Genomic DNA, 19,292 nt, shown 5'->3' with positions numbered 1-19,292 from the left:
GGCTTACTGTTGTTGTTTAAATTGTTTAATGTAGAAATTTTTTTTTTAGTACAGATAAAAGCAAAAAGAGATTTATAAATGCTAAGTTGCATGATCAAGTGGTTTGCATTCTTACTCCTCTTGTAACCAAAGTAGTGGATAGGTTTTTATGATTTCATTTTTGGATTTTAATATTATTTTTTTTTAATATTCTAGTAATTTTATATTGTATTATGAGAGTATGCTTTAATTATGTTCTTTTACAGGTATATATCTGCATTTGAATCTAGTTTATTCTTATGCCATCCTTGTCATCTTCTTGACCACTTCCATTTTGGTTGTATCTCTAGATCTAAAGATAAATACAAAGAAAGTTGTATTCTCAATACGTTTTCTCAATATGAAAGTTCTTCTCTTAAAGCACAAATTGATAAAATAGCACCTCCTAATATTAGTACTGTTAATTTTAAGTTACCTTATTTAAATTTTTTGTTTTTTCAAATTTCAACAGAGTCCTATACACCTTTTGATACTAATTCTATTAATGGTCAGTGTGGAAGTGAATATTCTCTTGATGTTGATGTTAAAAATCTTGACTATGTCATGTTAGCATTATCTATTTCAAATACAAACCTGGCTTTATATCAACAACTGGAAAACCCATCTTTAAATAATACAGTTGTGAACTTTTTTCAGAAGTTTACTGTTGCTAAACACATTGACAAACATGAAATATTGCATAAATTAGAAACACTTATTAAACCAAGCTCAACTGTTTTTGACAGCTATATTGGTAATGCTCAATTTCAGCTTTTACATCTTAAAGGTAATACTGATAAAGTACCACGCCTAACTAAAATTCCACATTTTAAAAGTAATGTAAACTTTTCTGTAAAGTATGACAGAAGTCTATGTACTCATGTAAATGATGATGCTGTTGGAGAAGATATTTTTGGTAATATAATATGTGAAGCCGGAGTAGAAGGAATCAAAATAAAATTTGTTAATCAAGAACAAATAAACATTAAAAAATTTATAAATAATGACTTGACTTCTAATATTAATTCAGAGTTCTTAAATGCCAAAAAAGATATCAATAAAGAAAATAACGAACTTTTATTGTATAATACTTCTAGGTCATCTCTTAACTCAATTTCTGATTGGCAAAAAGTTCGCAAAGGGTATATATCTTTGGATATTGAAACTGGAGAAAATTTGCCAGAACCATTAATTACATTTGGAGAATCAAATACCAGACTCAATCAAAAAGTTTTATTTAAGCAGTCATCAAGTTGTATTGAAAATATTCATATAAATAATTCTTGTAAGATTTTTGGTGATATGACTTTAAAACATGTCTGGATTAACTTAGCTACACCAACACATCTGAAAACTGTACAAAAGGCGACAGATCAAGATATAAATTTGGTTACAGTGCTAATACCAGCAATTAGTACTTGGGTACCATGTATTATAGATCTTATAAAGACTGTTCAGAATGCTGATAATTCATATAAGATTTTAAACTATTCAACATTGGCATGTCTAATGAGCCAGTCTTTACCTGAAAATGGAAAACTGTTTAAAAAGGTTAAATTATTTTGGCAATAACTTAAATATATTTTATGTATTTGTTAAAATGTTTTTGTTCTTTTCCAATCTGAAAAAAATGCAAATTTCACATGATTAGTATATATTAGTTACCTCTCTCTCTCTCTCTCTCTCTCTCTCTCTCTCTCTCTCTCTCTCTCTCTCTCTCTCTCTCTCTCTCTATATATATATATATATATATATATATATATATATATATATATATATATCTTTATAGTAATGCTGAACTTAATTGTAGTAGTGTGCACTTTTGAGCATGTTTGACACTCTTGGCGGCCATTGCAACTGAGGTAATAACAAGAAAGAGTTGCAGCACTTTTTTTTAATGTGAAATGATAATGTATGCAAATATTTAATTTATATAAACTTCAAGTTATGTAATGTTAAAACATATAACAAGTTTTACAGTTTAACTTTCACTTGACAGTTGCATTGTGGCAATGTTAGTAATTTTTTTAATGAATTGTTTTTCTACCATTGACTAAAAAATATTGAAGTAAATAAGGAATAAATATAGAAATGATATGTGTGGAATAAGCAATAAGTATAGAAATGCTCATTTTGGTGAAGACCTGTGTTTTATGGGTTCAAACAGCTAGGATATATAAGAAAAAAAGTATAGGTTGGTGTGAAATAGACTTACAAAATCATACAATTTTTTATTACTAAGAGTTATATTTTGGCTCATATAATAAGAGCCATTATCAAACTAAATTAACCGTTAATAATTCATTTGTTTGAAACAACAGAAAGTGTTTTAGGATTTTTTTAGTTTATAGTTCCATCGCAATTTTGTTTGTGTTTTCCTAATGCATCCCAGTGAGCTTTAGTAACATTCTATTTATGTTTTTGGATTAGTGTGGAAATCTTTTTTCTCATTATACTAATTTGACATGAATTTCATGTGCAATCAAGTTGGTACACCCCCGTGTGACTATTAAGAGGTAGTTTTGACTTATGGCATAGTATATTATGTAAGGAGTTACTAAAACAGAAAATTCTTTTAATGCTAACTTTATGAAATTCTTGTATAAGTATAAGGCTCAATTCAGTCCCAAAAAGATCTCTGAGTTTGAAAGTCACAAAGCAATTCTTTTTTCCTAGTTTTTGGTATTTTGGAGCTCCAAAAATATAAAGAAGCTTATGAACTACTTTAGGAAAAAAATCAAGACTTTTAGGTAGAGAAACAATTGATTTTAAACCTAGAGTCTTTATGCATAATGGCAGCAAGGGATTCCTGGACACTGGATTAAAAAATGATTGGTTTCAAGTCATTAAATCTCATTAATTTTTTTCTTATTGCAGATCACTCAACATTTTTAGAGCTCCTGGACACCAGAAATCATGAAAAAATGATTTAATGCTGTAATTATTTTTGGAACTTCACACCCTTTTTTTACTGCATATTGAATCAATTGCTATTCAACGGCTTTAAATATGAGTATTGCGCCAAAATCTTATAAATATTATGTTGATGATAATAATTGATTTACTAGTTTTGATTATGGAAATGTATTATATATATATATATATATATATATATATATATATATATATATATATATATATATATATATATATATATATATATATATATATAAAATGCAAAAGTGTTGGCCAGATGGGTAATATTGGCTGGTGTGCATGATTTTAAAAATTCATTTTTATTATTTATGTTTATTTTTATATAAATAATAATGATAATAATATTAATAACTGTTTATTGCTGAAATTTAACAAAATAACAATAAAAATAATTTAAATGTTCATAGTGTAATAAACGAGAGCGTGTAATAAGCATGCTCTATATCAGCTGGTGACTATTATCTATATTAGCCAGTGAATATATTCACTTTCAATATATTTCTCTAATCATTTTAAAAATGTTTTCACTGGTATAGATAGCACGATAGACGGAGGAAGACGGTTCCATACAGTGGGTATTCTGTTAAGAATAAAGTTCTCTCTAAACTAATAGAAGAATGTTTTAGTTCTCTAAACTAATAGAAGAATGTTGTTCATAAAATAGACAACATTCTTCTATCAGTTCTTTTTTGAATCGAATGAAATTTCTTCTGTATGCAGATTGTTCCAATAACTCATCAGGTTTTATTATTATTTTTGATATAGATATACACCATTTAAATTGTATAAAACTGTAGACAATTTTGAAGCACTCAATTAAATCTCCTCTTAACCTTCGAGTTTCTAGCATTTTAATGTTAAACCTTTTTAATCGTAATTAAATATTTAACTTTTCTAGTTTCTGTAATATTGTGGTTTCACAAAAAAGAAGATCTGCGTTGTCGATTGTTTGAGTTAAGAATCGGTTGTCAAATTCAGGAAGCTCATTATTTATATTATTTGTGAAGACTGATTGAAAGTGTTTGTTAAATATATTAGCTGTTGTGGTTTTGTTGATGATTAAATTGCTGTGTTTGTCTTGTATTGAATTGACACTCGAGTATAATTTTATTTTTTATTTAACATCCGAAAAAAAGTTTTTAGGTTCGTTTTTTATTAATTACAATTCGAATTTATTATTTATTAATGACAATTCGAATCACAATTTCTTATTCTTTAATAAATTTTGCATATTTTTTGATATTCCTTTTTTTTTCTTTAATTAAGCTGTTTATTGTTGTGCTTGATATCTTAGATACTATTTGAAATTTGTATCATGCACGATGTTTGTCCTGAATAAGTTTTTTTGTATATGAATCAAACCATTTTGGTCTATTTATTTTTTGGTTGTTTAGTGTTTTAATAGGAATATATAATTGACATGCTACTTCATATATCGATAAGAATGGTTCGTAACAAAGTTGAATACAATTGCAGGGTTCGAGTAGTTGTGACCAATTAATGCTATCTATACATAGTCTTAGATTCTCGTAATCACCTTTAGCGTAATTGTGATGGTGGTTAGAGAAATAATGAAATGATTGATTATTTTGAGTCTGATATTCCCATATTATACTACAATGTCCATGTGTAATGTTGCTAAGCGTTGGCCCTGGAGATATCTCTGATACTTGGTCTTGCATTTCAGTAAATATTAGATCAATTGAAGAGAAATCTTCAGTGTTTTTATAACATGTATGGAAATTTACGTGTTGAATAAAATGACAATCATTAACAGTATTGATAAAATTTGATTTGCTTTCAAGACTGTTTGAATTGAATGGGTTACATTCTGTGTCCCATTTGATGTTAGCATAGTTGAAATCACCTGCAATCATTACTCTATCAATATTTTTAGACAAGAGGTAGCGATTAGCTTCAATTAGCAGTTTTTCTTTGCCAATTGATAAGCAGCACCACTGTTGCTTGACACATTCCTCATTTAGTATCTTATTATTTGTTTCAGTACTAGTATATATTGAATTCACATATATGGCTACTCCATCCCCACGACTACCACTATCTTTTCTAAATAACTCATAGTTGGTAATATAAGTAACAGATGTTTCTGTGATGAAAATAATGTTGAAGTTATGATGAAGGGCAATTGTTCAAAGCTCTTGCATTTTATTGTTTAAGGATGTTGCATTGGTGTAATAACAGTTCAATGAAGTTCGAGCTGAGTGATAAGTTGATTTAGATAATGAAGCTCTGTGCAACGGTGACAAATTTAAATGTATGCATGTTTTTGAATTACTTGTTGGTATTAGTTTGCCTTCCCTCAAGTTTAACTTTGATCAGTGAATCTCCTTTTAAAATTGTTTTTTTTCTTCATTTGATCCTTTTAATTTATTGTTTTTATCCTTTCTCTATGCAATAAGTTTTTTCCTATTTTCTCGCTCCATTGGAGATAAATATGCGCTAATATATACTTGTCTATAGTTTTCATTGTTTCTTAGTCTTCTTGCAAAATTTAATGCGTTAGAGCGATCTATGTTATTATCAAGTTCTACTAGAATGGGAGTTGGTTTGTTCTCTGTTTCGTTTGAATTTCGACTTTTGAATCGAGTTATTCTTCTTATTCTTTTTTTGTTTACTCCTATTGAATCAAGTAAGTTTGTTGTGCTGGTTTTATCAATATTGGTACATTCTAGTGAATCAGTTGATTTGTTTTCAGCAAGGCCATAAATATTTATATTCTTCTCTCTTTTTGACAAATTGTTGTTAATTTCAGTTATTGCTTTAGCTACAGCAATTTGTTTGGGTGTTTCGGGCTATGATGTGGGTTTAGGAAAACTTAGTTCAAAATGATGCAGGTGTGGTAGCGGTTTTTTTCCTCTAGTTCATAACTGACCACGGTAGTTCGCATCTTTTAACTTATAAAGCATTTCAATAATTCGCGGAAAAAAGCTAAACTTATTTACTAAGAAAAAAAAAAAATTTCTTAAATAAAAAAATAAAATTGTAACAAAATATCAATTTTAATTAAATAAACTAGAAAATTTATTAATTAAAAAAAGTAAGTTTAAAAAAAAAAAAATTTTATAAAATTTTTTAACAGCTTTTGTTAAAACCTAATAAATGTAATAAACAGCGTTTATTACGTTTATTAGGTTATTCGTTTTTATGTCTCTTAGCTTTTAAAATAGTTTTTGCTACATTTGACGTTTTTTCTCAATACTTATATAATAGGAAAATAAGAAAATAAATTATTAATTTGTAAAAAATATTATTTGATTTATAAATTTTGTTAATGATGGAATAAGTTAAAAACAATAACATAGTTTCTTTAATAAATCAATACTGCGTTTGATGCATGTATGAAATTGTTAAAACGAATTACTAGAGATAATGAATATAACGATTGCTCTGTTTAAAAAATGTATTTAAAAACTTAAACAAAAATTTTAAATAGGCTCCTAAAAATTTTGTTAAGAAAGTTCAGTAAATTAACAATGCCCAAAAAATTTTGCAGCATCATTTCATTTTTTTATATGAAAAACTTGTTAAAAAATTTTTTTTTTTCACAATTAAATAGCAATTAGTTTTCTCGCTTTCCTGTCCATTGATAAAAACAGTAAAGTTTAGCAACGACCTATGAAAAACAAATTTTAAAAACTGTCCGTGTTTCTAGCGCAATTTATAAATTATTACTTTTATATACTGACTGAAAAAAGTTACGAAAAAATTGTATATCAAAAAATATTTTTATTTTCGTTATATTCTTATCTACTTTTTTCCTCGACTTGTATCAGTTATGGTAGTGGAAAATAACAAATGCTCTAAAAATAAGAAAACAAAAACAGTAAATATTTATAAAATTTTTATTAATAAATTTTTTTTACATTATTTTATTTAAGTTTTCTATTTCATATAGTCTTCGGTTCTTTTCCTCAAGTACTGCTGATTTATTTTCTAGTTTCTTATAGGTTTATTTTGCCGTAACTTCTTAAAATGCTTACTATATAAAAATGTGGTCAAGTTATCTAAAAAATTACTTTAAGCGTGGACGTACAAGGCATGCGACAGCACGGGCTTCCCAGAAAAGCTTGGATATTGGTAAAACACTGGTTAAATGTTTTTTTCGAATTTTTGAAAGTCACTTTTTTAAACACAATAAAATGTCAGTTTTAAAAGTTTTTTTTCTTTTTTTCTTGATAAGAGGGCTACTACGCTAAATAACAATGGATTACCTTCTGTCTGAAACTCTGAACTTAGAGGGCTACCACCCTCAGTGGATTACCTCTTGTTGAGAATTTGTTTTATTAATTATTAATAACTTTATTACGCAGGGATTTAAATGTTTCAGTACGTGTTTTTTTCCATTTTAAATATTAGGCAAAATAATAAAAATAAAAATTGACAAACATTTTATTTAAATTCTAAATTAAAATAATTAAAATAAAAACAGCAAAAAAAATAAAAAAATATTTTATTTAAATTTTAAATAAAACGATTGCATTAAAAACAGCAAAGCAAATGTTTCATTTAAAATTTTAAATAAAACAATTGCATTAGAAACAGCAAAGCAAAGTTTCATTTAAATTATAAATAAAACAATTGCATTAAAAACAGCAAAGCAAATGTTTCATTTAAATTCTAAATAAGAAATTCTAAAAATGGAAAAACGATTGTTTTACTTGAATTCTAAATAATTCTTGCACAATAGTGTTTTCACTATTTTTTATAAAAGGTAGTTGATGAACAAAGAATATTTGTTGCAATTTAAAAAAAAATGCTTTTATTGTTTTAGTAATCACTTTTTTATACACAAAATTTTTGTGGGCATGAAAAGACTTGATTATTTGACACAGTTTGCGCAAATAGCATCCTTATTTTTCTAATCTGTTTTATTGCTCTTTTGTTTAAAACTTTCTCGACAACTTATTCACAATTACTTGTATACAACTTCTTTTCTGTTCAATAAGTAAAAATTTTTTTATATAAACATATGTAGAACAAATATTTGTATTATATAGACTTACGTAGAAATTATTTTTATATTATATAGACTTATGTAGAAATTATTTTTGTATAGAATTATTTTCTAGCTACTTTCTAGTTATTGGCTCCAAATTAAAGAAGAAATTAATTTAGATTTAAATTTTTTTTAATGATTTTTACTTCAGAAATTGTTTTAAAATGTTTGGTTATTTAGCATTTTTGCATTATTTCTGCTGTAAGTGAAGAGTCATCATTCCTGCAAAGTGATTATTCTAGCCAACTGATTAGTGTTTTAAGAAGACATACAACTGGTCAAAGACTAGCAAACCTATTGCAAACTCTAAAGAAACCAAGTCATTGTCCTGGTTTAAAAGATTTAGAATTAGGTATGCATATGAAAGTTTTATTAAAAATCTAATTGTTTACTTATTGAAATAAGTTTAATTTTTAAGTCTATTCATAAATTTAACTAGACATTTTTTTTGCAAAAATATGTCAAATAATCTTCCACCTTTAGTAGCTTAAACATATATTATAGTTCTTTTAAAGTCAGTATTTACTCTGCAACATTTTGATTTAGGTATGCAAGCTCTTTCTCGACAATGGAAGTGCATATTTATTGGAGCAGAAGATTTTGAGAATATATTTGCTGTAAAGAATCCTAATATTAGAAAACCTGTTGTTGGTCGAGGAGTTCTAACACAGAAAGACTTACGCCTACTTCTTAATGAAAAAAAAACAGGACTGAATTCTGGTAAGATTTTAAAAATTCTTATGAACACTTGTATTTATTAAACTTTTAAGCAATATGTTTTCAATCATTGATTTTTATTTTTACCAACAGTTAACCCGCCAAATGATCAAAAAGGTTCGACTTTGCAAATGGAAGGTGAACCTTTACTTGACAGTGACTCAGAAGCTGAACCAGAAAATGTAAAAGAAAAAGAGCAAAGCCTTTATGATTGGATGTCAAGATCCCCGGTGTCTGTGCGTTCTTTTAACAAACAAAAAGAAAATGTAGATAATATTAAGCAACTTAATCTCATAAAAGGTAATTTTCTTTAGATTGTCTAAAAGTTTGTTATCTCATTAAGTTCAAGTGTTTTTATTTTGAAATATCTTTGTTTTTTTTTAAGAAAAAACTATTGAACTTGAAAAGCTTCAATCTGTTTCTCAAATGGTGAGTTTTCCAACAAGTGGAGTGCAGCTAGCTGAAGCAGCTGATGTTTTTTCAGCTTTGCTTAGTGTAGTAGGTCTTGTCGCCAAAAAACATTTACCATCGCGTTTACATAAAAAATTTGTCTTCCAAACAAATAAAGTTTCAATTAGTTTAATTGAATCTGAAATCAAAAAGGCGAAAGAATCTACGACAACCTTAGAAATATTCGATTCCAAGTTTTATATCTCTTCAGATTCAATGAAAAACAATATGTCATCTCAATATAATCACACATTTGCTGTAAATGTAAATGATCTGAAACAACATTTTGATTTTCCGCTTGTTCGATTGGTTTTGCAAATAAGTGAAACTTGTAACGTTTTCTTAGAACAAAAAAAATTTGCTGAGAAGTTTATTTTTCAGTCAAATCGAGATGTTTTTTCTACTTTGCCACTTGAACAACAACATGAAATGTACGCATCAAAATGTTGGCGCAACATGTATAATGTTATTAATCTTTACATACCCAAAAAGAGCTCTTCTACAATGAGTAAGTACTTTTTAATTATAGTTGTTACCACCATGTTCACTATTACATAAATTCTGCTCTGTGAGTTTTTAAAGTTAAATTGTTTAGACTTTAGTTAAACTTGGTAACAAGAACTAATTTGAAAAAATTTAATTTTTTTAAGAGAAGTGAATTTTTTAGCTTCATCTGTGAAATATAGGGTTTAGCAATCTCAATAATTATATTTAAATTTCTTAAAACAATAAAAAGATGTTCTCAGGAAAATTATACAAATATTTTAAAAAATTTGACTGGAATAAACCTTTTTTTTAGATTTAAAAATTAATAACTAAATTTAAAAAACTTTTTTTAAATTTAGTTATAAAATTTACAATTGAAGCAAATAATTTTTTTAAAAAAATTGTTTGTATTATTTTTATTAAATAAAAACAGGAGAAAACATAAACCCTGTCAGACAAGATGTTATTTTTGTTCATGATGAAAAGGTTTCAGAATCAAGTCAAAAAGATTTACCATTGGATAATGTGACAATCTCTGGAACTTTTTGTTTGCATAATGCTAGCTGCACTGCTAGTATGAGTGGTTTGGAATTTTCACTTGATATGCAACAGTTAAATGGATCACTTTATCATTCAAAAAAGACAAAATCAGTTAATGAGTCGTTTAGTGCTTCACCACAAAATGGTAGATTTATTTTGTGTAATCCTATTAAAATCAATTTTATTTTAAATTGTAAGCTTTTTTATTCTAATAATAATGTAGGTAGATATTTAATTGTTTTGTACTGATTTTAATTAGAAGCTAGCCTCAATGAAGATGTCACTACTTTGACTGTTCATATGGAGGAAACAAAAATCTGTCTATTAGACTCTTTTTTTAAAAAGTATTATTTTTTTTTTTAATTAAAAAAAAAAAAAAAAAATTTCAAAATGTTTTTTTGTCAAGATATTTTATATCTTGTATATTTTATTTTAGCTCTTTTTTTTTTTTAATGTTTATCAGAAAATCTCACTTTGTAATTTTTATTGAAAAAAGTTTATCCATTTTTTTTTATTACAGATGTGCACCAAATTCTCCTAAGCTATCAAGGTAAAAATTTATTTTAATGCATATATACATTCATACTTTTATGACCCTGACATTCATACTTTTATGACATTCATAGTTTTATGACCCTGAATTCCGGGGATTATTTAAAAAATATCCTGGGATTTAGAAATTATAAAACTACAATTAATACCTGCGTCTACCAATCAATACTTATGTTTAAATTGCGTCAAATAAAACAAAAGTAACAACAAAGCTATAAAATTTAGTACCAATGCAATGCAATGTTTTCATTATTGATTTATAAGTTTAAAGTAAGTTTAATCAATCTTATATTGTGAACACTACGACTATTATTGTGAACGGCGTGTTTATTAGTAAATAGTAAGAAACTAATTTTAATTATTAAAACTAAATGGTAACTATAATATAAATAATAAAGATAATAACAATAATGAGTTTTTGTAATAATAGAGTGTATTTATTTAAATTTATTGAACTTTAAAAATTCGCCTTTAAAGTTAAAATTGTTAATAAATTCTTATATTTTCTTTAACTCGTCAAATTAGGATACCAGGTCAAATTTCATAGAGTTCAACAGCCAAAACCCTACATGGAAATATTTTCTGCACAACAAAGAAATTGAAACAGCATTGTGTAAACTAAGTCATTGCAAAAAAGTATCGAAAATAACTGGTGGATCAACAAAAGCTCTTCATTTGCATTTACTTCAGTTACATAAAATAAATTTAAAAACAGAACTGGTACACTCCCTGACATCGAAAGAAGTTCCACAGAGTAAAAAAAGTAAAATTAGTTCATATTTTTTATCGAATATGAATAAAAAAGACAGCTTGTCTGAGGAGCTTGCAAGATTAACAGCTAAAGATGGGATTTCTTTTAATGTAATGTGCACTTCTATTGATATATGTACTGGGCTGGCAATGAGGCGGTTTGTCATCATACCTAAATCTCCAAACACTGTTAAAAAATATGGCACTAGAGTTCTCTAACAATATAATGAATTTTATAAGAAATGAATTAAGACAAAAAATTAACAGTGAAACTAAGTTTTTAATTTCTTTTGATAAGTGCACATCGATTCAAAATACCTGTTATTTGAATATCAATTTAAATGATAGAGACAATTTTTAGAATTTAGGTTTAGTAAGGATTGTAGGGACAATGCCAGCTGAAAATTGTGTAATTTTACTTTAAGAAAAACTCTCAGCGTTTGGTTTAAATCTTGAAAATAGTATTGTGTGAATAATGACAGACGGTCATTATTCACACAATACTATTTCATCAATAATAAAACTAATTGGAAAACTATTACAGATTAATCAACAGCTATGCTTTGCTTATGGTATTCAACAGGCTATTATTTCAGTTTTATATAATACGTCAGCATCAAATTGTATACAGAGACATTTAATTGAAGAAATTGATAATCACATTGAAAATTTGGAAAATGAATCTGAATTTAGTGAAAGCTGTGAATTAGATAGCGATGATGGTGGTGATGAGAGTTGCTTTTAGTGGATTATCAAATAATCAAAGATGTAATAATTGCAAACAAAGCGATTGGTCTAGTGAATTATAAAGTTAGAAAAATCGTGATGGTTTTTAAAAGATCTCCAACTAAAAATGATGACTGTCTTCAAAAATACGTATAAAATGACTTTGGAAAAAACCTTCATTTAATCAAAGGTTGTAAAACAAGATGGAGCAGCATACTATCAATGCCTGAAAGGTGCTTGATATCAGTATTAATGATTCTATAAAAATGTCAGATAATGAGTATGAAATTGTTTCTGAACTAGTAAATGTGCTAATTCCAGTAAAAGCAGCAGTGGAAGCGCTTTGTTGGCGCGATGCAAACCTTATAACTGCTGACATTGCGTTAGAGTTTATGCTAACTAACTTAAAAGAACTGAATACTACAACAAGTTGTCAAATTTTAATGCATTAGCTTCCAGAATTAAAGAGGGAAGGACTAAATTAAGTAGTTTACTGCACTATCTACATTATGGAGAAAATAAATTAATGCCCACAGGTGAAGTTTTTGAAACATCTTCAAATTTTAAAAATAAAAAAATAATGTTGAAGCTTCTAAATAGATTAAATGTAACAAATTTAAGTAACCCTACAAATTTTTTGAACAATGTTAAAGACTTAGTAAGTCAAGAAGATGATGAAATACCGAAAAGCGCAGATAATGAAATGCCGAAAACTATTAGTGAGCAACTAAATAAAGCCCAAGAAAAAGGTTTTCTAGCAACACCCAGAAATTCTTTGTCAAGATTATGCGAAACTCTTACTTCTAAATTATCGAAAGTAATGTCATTGTTTGAAAGTGGTTGTACTACTGTAAGTTTGAGCTTTCTGTGAGCTTATTTTCTAAAGACAAAATTAATAACTTTATGTACAAATTTTATTCATTTTACTGCAATTTACTTAATTAAATTATGACTTTTCTATTAGTTTTAAAGCATAAAATAATGCCGGAATTTTCCGGGAAATTCCGGGAATTAATTATACAATCCTGGGAAAAGAAAATAATTTTCCGGGTTTTTGCAAACCCTAATGCATTCATTGATCTGTGTGTTTTTACAAAAACACAAACAAATGTAACAAAAACTTAAATGAAACAAAAAAATATGTAATATATTAGTGAATGTTAAATATGAGAGTATGTGATTTAAACAACTGTAGATACAGAGCCATGGCTAAGGAGGACCTGCTTTTTATCCATAGTGAATATAAATATGAAGCAGATTGTTTTAGATTACATGTTACAAATTGCCGGATGACCTGACCTGTACCTGTAGCAGGGTGATTTGTTTTCCTATTCTTATGTTGAATACTAAAACAAAAAGAGCAATAAATTATAAAAAAACTTTGTCCATGTCAAAATGAAATAAAATGTAAAATCAAATGTGAAAAAACTACCCATAGATTTCAATACCAGTGAAGTGAAATTAAATTTATTTATAAAATCATTAAAATATTTTTAATTAAATTATAAAAAATAAATAATTATTTTTGAATTTTTATGTAATTTTTTTTCTTTTGAAACCTAGGACATACTTTTGAAGAAGTTGTTTTTGATAATATTAAGGTGCCATCAAATCTTCTACGATATAACTCCTAAATATACTTTTCAAAAGCTAATTTCTTTAATTTAGTGTTATTTTACTAGATAGCTCACATACAGAGGGTGTGAGAACATAATTAAAAGAAAAATGTTGTTATGACCTCCATTCTACTATTTATTGCAGAAATCAAATAATTGTTGTCTATTTCATAATAAAGTTATACACTCTTTTTTTTTTTTGATGCATTAATGTTAATATAACAAACTTGAGCATTTCAAATATTTTTATTACTTAAATAAGGGTCAAAAAAATTATTGATCATTATTTTTATTTTTTTAATTATATTAAATTCATTGCAATAATGTTTAAAATGAAATAAAAATATTTTATATAGTTTTTATTTTTTTTACTTAGGGTACTGATGACTTGGAAAATCTACAAAACCAACGGAATATATAATGAAATAAAATGTGAAAACGCTAAGTCTAAACTGAAGACACTATTGAATGTTGGACCTATTGCAGTTGAAATTCCTCAACATCCTGGAACTATATTATTTGTCTCAAATCACTTTAATAAAAAGCTGCACAAATATTTTACTGAGTTTGAGCGTTACAAAATGTCAATTAGGTATTTTGTTTATATGTTATAGTTGTCCTCATCATTTTTAGATACAAATAATATAAACATAATTTCTATAATTAGCACATAATTTTCTACATTATTGATAACTGAAATACAGTTTCAAATTTGTTAAGAAGTTTGAATTATAGAGTTTTAAACTTAACTTTCTGATTAATTACTACAATTCAATATAGTTTAAAATTTTATTTAATAACATTTTTTTTTTAAACTGTGTTTTGTAATTTAACAAGGCCCGACAGTATAGGGGATCTGAAGCAAAAAAAATGTATATATATATATATATTTTTTTTTGGACATGATAAAATAAACAAAAAATATTCACACACACTATTTAACATCAAGGTAAAACACCAAAAGGAAAGTTAATAATAATTTAAAAAAAAAAGATACATTAAAATGTGTTCATATTAAGAAATAAAGTTGTCCATGAGAATTTTAAAAGGATTTATTTTCAACTAAATAAGTTTTTGTTGAATGTGAATGGCATTTGTAGACCTTGAAAAGGCTTTTGACACAATGAGAGGTAGTGTGGTGGATTTGCTAGTAGATTAGAAAGGTAGTGTGGTGGATTTGCCAATAGATTAGAAAAGTAGTGTATATGGTTTTGCTAATAGATTAAAAGGGTAGTGCGGTTGATTTGCTGGTAGATTAGAAAGTGGTAGATTTGTAGGCACATTAGAAAATGGTGGATTTGCTGGTATAATAGAAAGTAGTATATTTGCTAATTAGAAAGGTATTCTGAGCAATAGTTGACAAATTTTATTTTAGAAGAATATAAAGTTATTTAAAAAAATATTGTTAAAGAGATTTTTATTTTACTCGAATTAAGAAAAAGGTTGATTAAAGAAAAGTTGTACACTACATGTTTCTAGAGTGATATGAGATATAGCAGTGAAGCATGGTCAATGAAGGTTGTTAATGTCCAGCATCTTGAAAAAGGTGATGGTTATAGGGATGTGTTGTATGACTCTAAAAGTTTAGAAATAAGTTGATAATCTTAGACAGAGATTATCAACTTATTTCTAAACTTTTATTCCTTATGCAGGGTGCATAAAGGAATGTTAAGTGTTTTGGGTATGCAAATGGCCAAACCACTTAATCTTCCCTTAGAGAGTTAGTAGTTTAGGAAGAAGTAGGTAAAAGTAGAAGAAAACTTGGAAATTGTGATACAAGTGACAAAGGAAAGGTTTTAGTTAAGGAAAGAGATCCTCAAGTTGTGTATATTGGGGAAATAACATAAGAAATTCTTACTAATGCAACATGATGATGATGACGATGACAACAATGATGATGATGATGATGATCTCTTAATCTTCCCTTAGAAAGTTAGTAGTTTAGGAAGAAAGTTAGTAGAAGTAAGAAAGCATGAAAATTGTGATACAGGTAACATAGAAAAGGTTTTTGTTAAGGAAAGAAGATCCTCAAGTTGTGTATACTGGAGAAATTATATTATAAAAAATGTCCAACTAATGCAACGTGATGAAGTTAAAGGCAATGATGATGATGATGACGATGACGATGACGATGATGATGATGATGATGATGATGATGATGATGATGATGATGATGATGATGATGATGGTGATGATGGTGATGATGATGTGATGATGATAATGATGATGATGATGATGATGATGATGATGATGATGATGATGATGATGATGATGATGATGATGTGATGATGATGATGATGATGATGATGATGATGATGATGATGATGATGATGATGATGATGATGATGATGATGATGATGATGATGATGATGATGATGATGATGATGATGATGATGATGATGATGATGATGATGATGAATACCACATTTCCATAAAACTAATTAAAAGTTAGGAGACCCATTTTACTGATGATATGAAAATTTATTCAAGTTTGTTTAATTATTGCTTTAGTTGATAAAAACAATTTTAATGTAACAATATATTTATTGCAAAAAGTCATCAGGTTGTTACCGAATTCTAAAAAAATTGTTTTCTATATAGTTACAGGTGACCTGCTCAACAGGTTTTTTTTGAAAATGGTTAAAGTTTAGTGTCTGTTACTTAACCAAATTATAAATTTTGCTGTTATCACTGTTTGTCTTAAATTTATAAATAAATAAAAAAGGTAGTTAAAAATGGTAACAAAAAAATAAATAAATAAAGAACTTATGTACATGCACATAAGTTGCACCAAAGCACAACTGCTGAATACAACCAAACATTAAGGTAATGTTTATATAATAAAGACGTTTAAGACATTTGTAGTAAATATAGTTTCCATAGTAACTATTTTTTTATTTTAATAAAGGTTAAAACAATTTTGGACCAGCATTAGTTTACTAAAACATATTAACATAATAAACTGATTTGTTTCTCAAACTTAACATCTAGATATTGTTGCATATTGTTTATATACTTTAGGATAATAATAACTGGGGAAAATAAACAGAATTAAAAAAAAATTGTAATTTGTGATGTTATTCATAATTGATAGAGAATCACAACACTCCTCATCTGATCATAATGAGAACAATATGAAAGAATCATTGGCATCTTCTAACACTCATTCATTGTTTCGCTTTTCAACTTGTAGTATTCTTGTGAGTGCAACTCTTTTGCCTTCACTGAAAGTTGAGTATAAGGTATTAATGCTTATTAAATGTATATATTTTTATTTGGATATAATTTACTTTTAATGTTTTAAGTGCAGACTAAATTACTCATAAAACCTGCTTGCCATATTCTTTTGTAAATTAAATATTACCTCCATATGACAACATTCATTGTTGTCAAATATTGTTTTGTTTTTTTTGTTTTTTTTTTTGAATTATTGGATGCTTTGATTAATCAGATAAGATTAGGGTTGACCAAAAAACCAGTCACAAAGTTAACTATCTGAGTAAAAGAGTGAGAAAGATTTTTTACTTGCAAGTATCAGTGCAACCTGCGAGTATGAGTGCAACCTGCAAGGTCACTAGTACTGATAACAGCTGATATATTATTAGAAAACAGAACTTGTTCATTTGATCAGAAACAATATCAGATAAAGTTTAGTCTTGGGAAAAAAAAAAAAAAAAAAAAAAAAAAGAAAGTTAATTAATTGATGAGATGCTAAACAAGATCTTATAAGAGAATAGTCAAAGTATTTAAACTTGATTTTACAACAAATATGTGAATTGGTATATACCCTGTTATATACCCAGGCCAAGCATGTGAATAGAGTTCTTTTGAATCAAAAGATAATACACTGAGATTTATGAAACAGCTGAATTTGTTTTAGAATTATATTTGGACTTAATTAAATAAGAGTCTGGTGAAGTTTTTAAGAGGTAAGTTTAAAGACCACAAATGTTTGTAAATGATTGAAATAATTTAGTGGTAATGATGGTTTTTATTTGTTTAATATTATTAGGTACTTTAATCATGTTATAAGTTAATAAATAATAAAATCTGACTCAATTATGAATAGTGCATATTTATTTACTGTAGAGTTTATCTTTCTAGATCGAACAAATTAATGGTTTTGGAAATTTCAATGGAAAAATCAAATTTGCATTAGATTTACCTCAACATTTTTTATCTTTCAAGACAAAAGTAATATTGGTTTTAGATTTAATAATTACAGTATTTTTTTAAAGTGTTTAATATTTGTTTTTTAAAAATAAAATCAAGAAGTAATAAATGTTTTTTTTAACCTTTTTTTCAGAATCAGATAGTACCACTTCCTGCATCAACTCACATCTTCTTGCCTGGAATAAGTATTGATGGACACTATATACAGATTTCTAAAAATGTTTCAAGTGACAATTCAACATATTTTAATGGTCATGGCTACCTTTCTATAGGCATTAACATTGGACCTCTTGAACTGAATTTAACAACAGACTTGATGAATCATTTGATATTTTTACAAAAAGGTTTTATCAAGGTATTTAATGAATCAATTCTAGTAATTCTTGTAGTGATAAGATTTATTTAATGTCATTTCATTATTTGTTTTATAGGAAGTAAATGAGATAGTACAAGATGTAGAGGAAAATGAACCAATTCCACTTTGGTTTAGCTCATATGAAGAAGTTTTACCTCAAAATCCATTAATATACTCAATTCAACTAAAAATATCTGTGCGATATTTTTATTATTATTATTTTTATATATAATTTTATGTGACTGTTTAGTTATTTGTTGTTATAAAATAAATCAATGTTACTTTTATATATATGTGTATATATGTATATGTATGTATATATATATATATATATATATATATTTATATATATATATATATATATACACATACATATATACATATATATATATATATATATATATATATATATATATATACTTTTATATATATATACTTATGTATATATATATATATATATTTATATATATATACTTTTATGTATATATATATATATTTATATTATATATATATATATTTTATATATATATATAAATACATTTATATATATATATATATATATATATATATATATATATATATATATATATATATATATATATATATAATATTGTTATAAAATAAATCAATATATTATTTTTAGCTTATTCGAGTGATGGCTTCTATTCCTTCAGGTACAGCAGTTGTTTTGAAGACAGGTGTTATATCAGTGGAGTTTTCAAACCAGAATCCTTCAGCATCAGTGCTTCACTTTCCTCAAGGTTTTTTAAAATTACGTTTCTGTGAAGCATAATATATTTGCATAAAATAACATTATACTTGCATTTACATTAAACAAGATTATATATTTTTTTTGTATTTAATTATTTTAATTTACTCCCAACAAGACTGCAAGCCCCTAGCTGTTACAAAAGTGAGATCAGATTCAAGATCAGCTGCCTGTTTTAAGCGATCA

The 19,292-nt window shown here is 26.5% G+C and overlaps 1 protein-coding gene across 1 annotated transcript in view; it reads left to right on the top strand.

Moving 5' to 3' along the window:
• LOC100203214 (bridge-like lipid transfer protein family member 1) overlaps positions 1-19,292 on the top strand; it is a 120,697-nt gene that overhangs the window by 52,256 nt on the left and 49,149 nt on the right. Inside the window, exons 25-39 of the mRNA XM_065813543.1 lie at positions 50-142; positions 246-1,569; positions 8,153-8,324; positions 8,519-8,692; positions 8,783-8,989; positions 9,075-9,647; positions 10,059-10,310; positions 10,425-10,509; positions 10,686-10,715; positions 14,186-14,401; positions 16,904-17,051; positions 17,914-18,003; positions 18,116-18,337; positions 18,414-18,533; positions 18,981-19,098. Coding sequence (XP_065669615.1) covers positions 50-142; positions 246-1,569; positions 8,153-8,324; positions 8,519-8,692; positions 8,783-8,989; positions 9,075-9,647; positions 10,059-10,310; positions 10,425-10,509; positions 10,686-10,715; positions 14,186-14,401; positions 16,904-17,051; positions 17,914-18,003; positions 18,116-18,337; positions 18,414-18,533; positions 18,981-19,098 — 3,824 coding nt within the window. The remainder of the gene's footprint in view (positions 1-49; positions 143-245; positions 1,570-8,152; positions 8,325-8,518; positions 8,693-8,782; positions 8,990-9,074; positions 9,648-10,058; positions 10,311-10,424; positions 10,510-10,685; positions 10,716-14,185; positions 14,402-16,903; positions 17,052-17,913; positions 18,004-18,115; positions 18,338-18,413; positions 18,534-18,980; positions 19,099-19,292) is intronic.

Source organism: Hydra vulgaris, chromosome 12 (genome assembly GCF_038396675.1).
Source record: "Hydra vulgaris chromosome 12, alternate assembly HydraT2T_AEP".
Lineage (NCBI taxonomy): Eukaryota > Metazoa > Cnidaria > Hydrozoa > Anthoathecata > Hydridae > Hydra > Hydra vulgaris.
The sequence above is the reverse complement of the archived record's forward strand: the minus strand, read 5'-3'. Positions and strand labels throughout refer to the sequence as shown.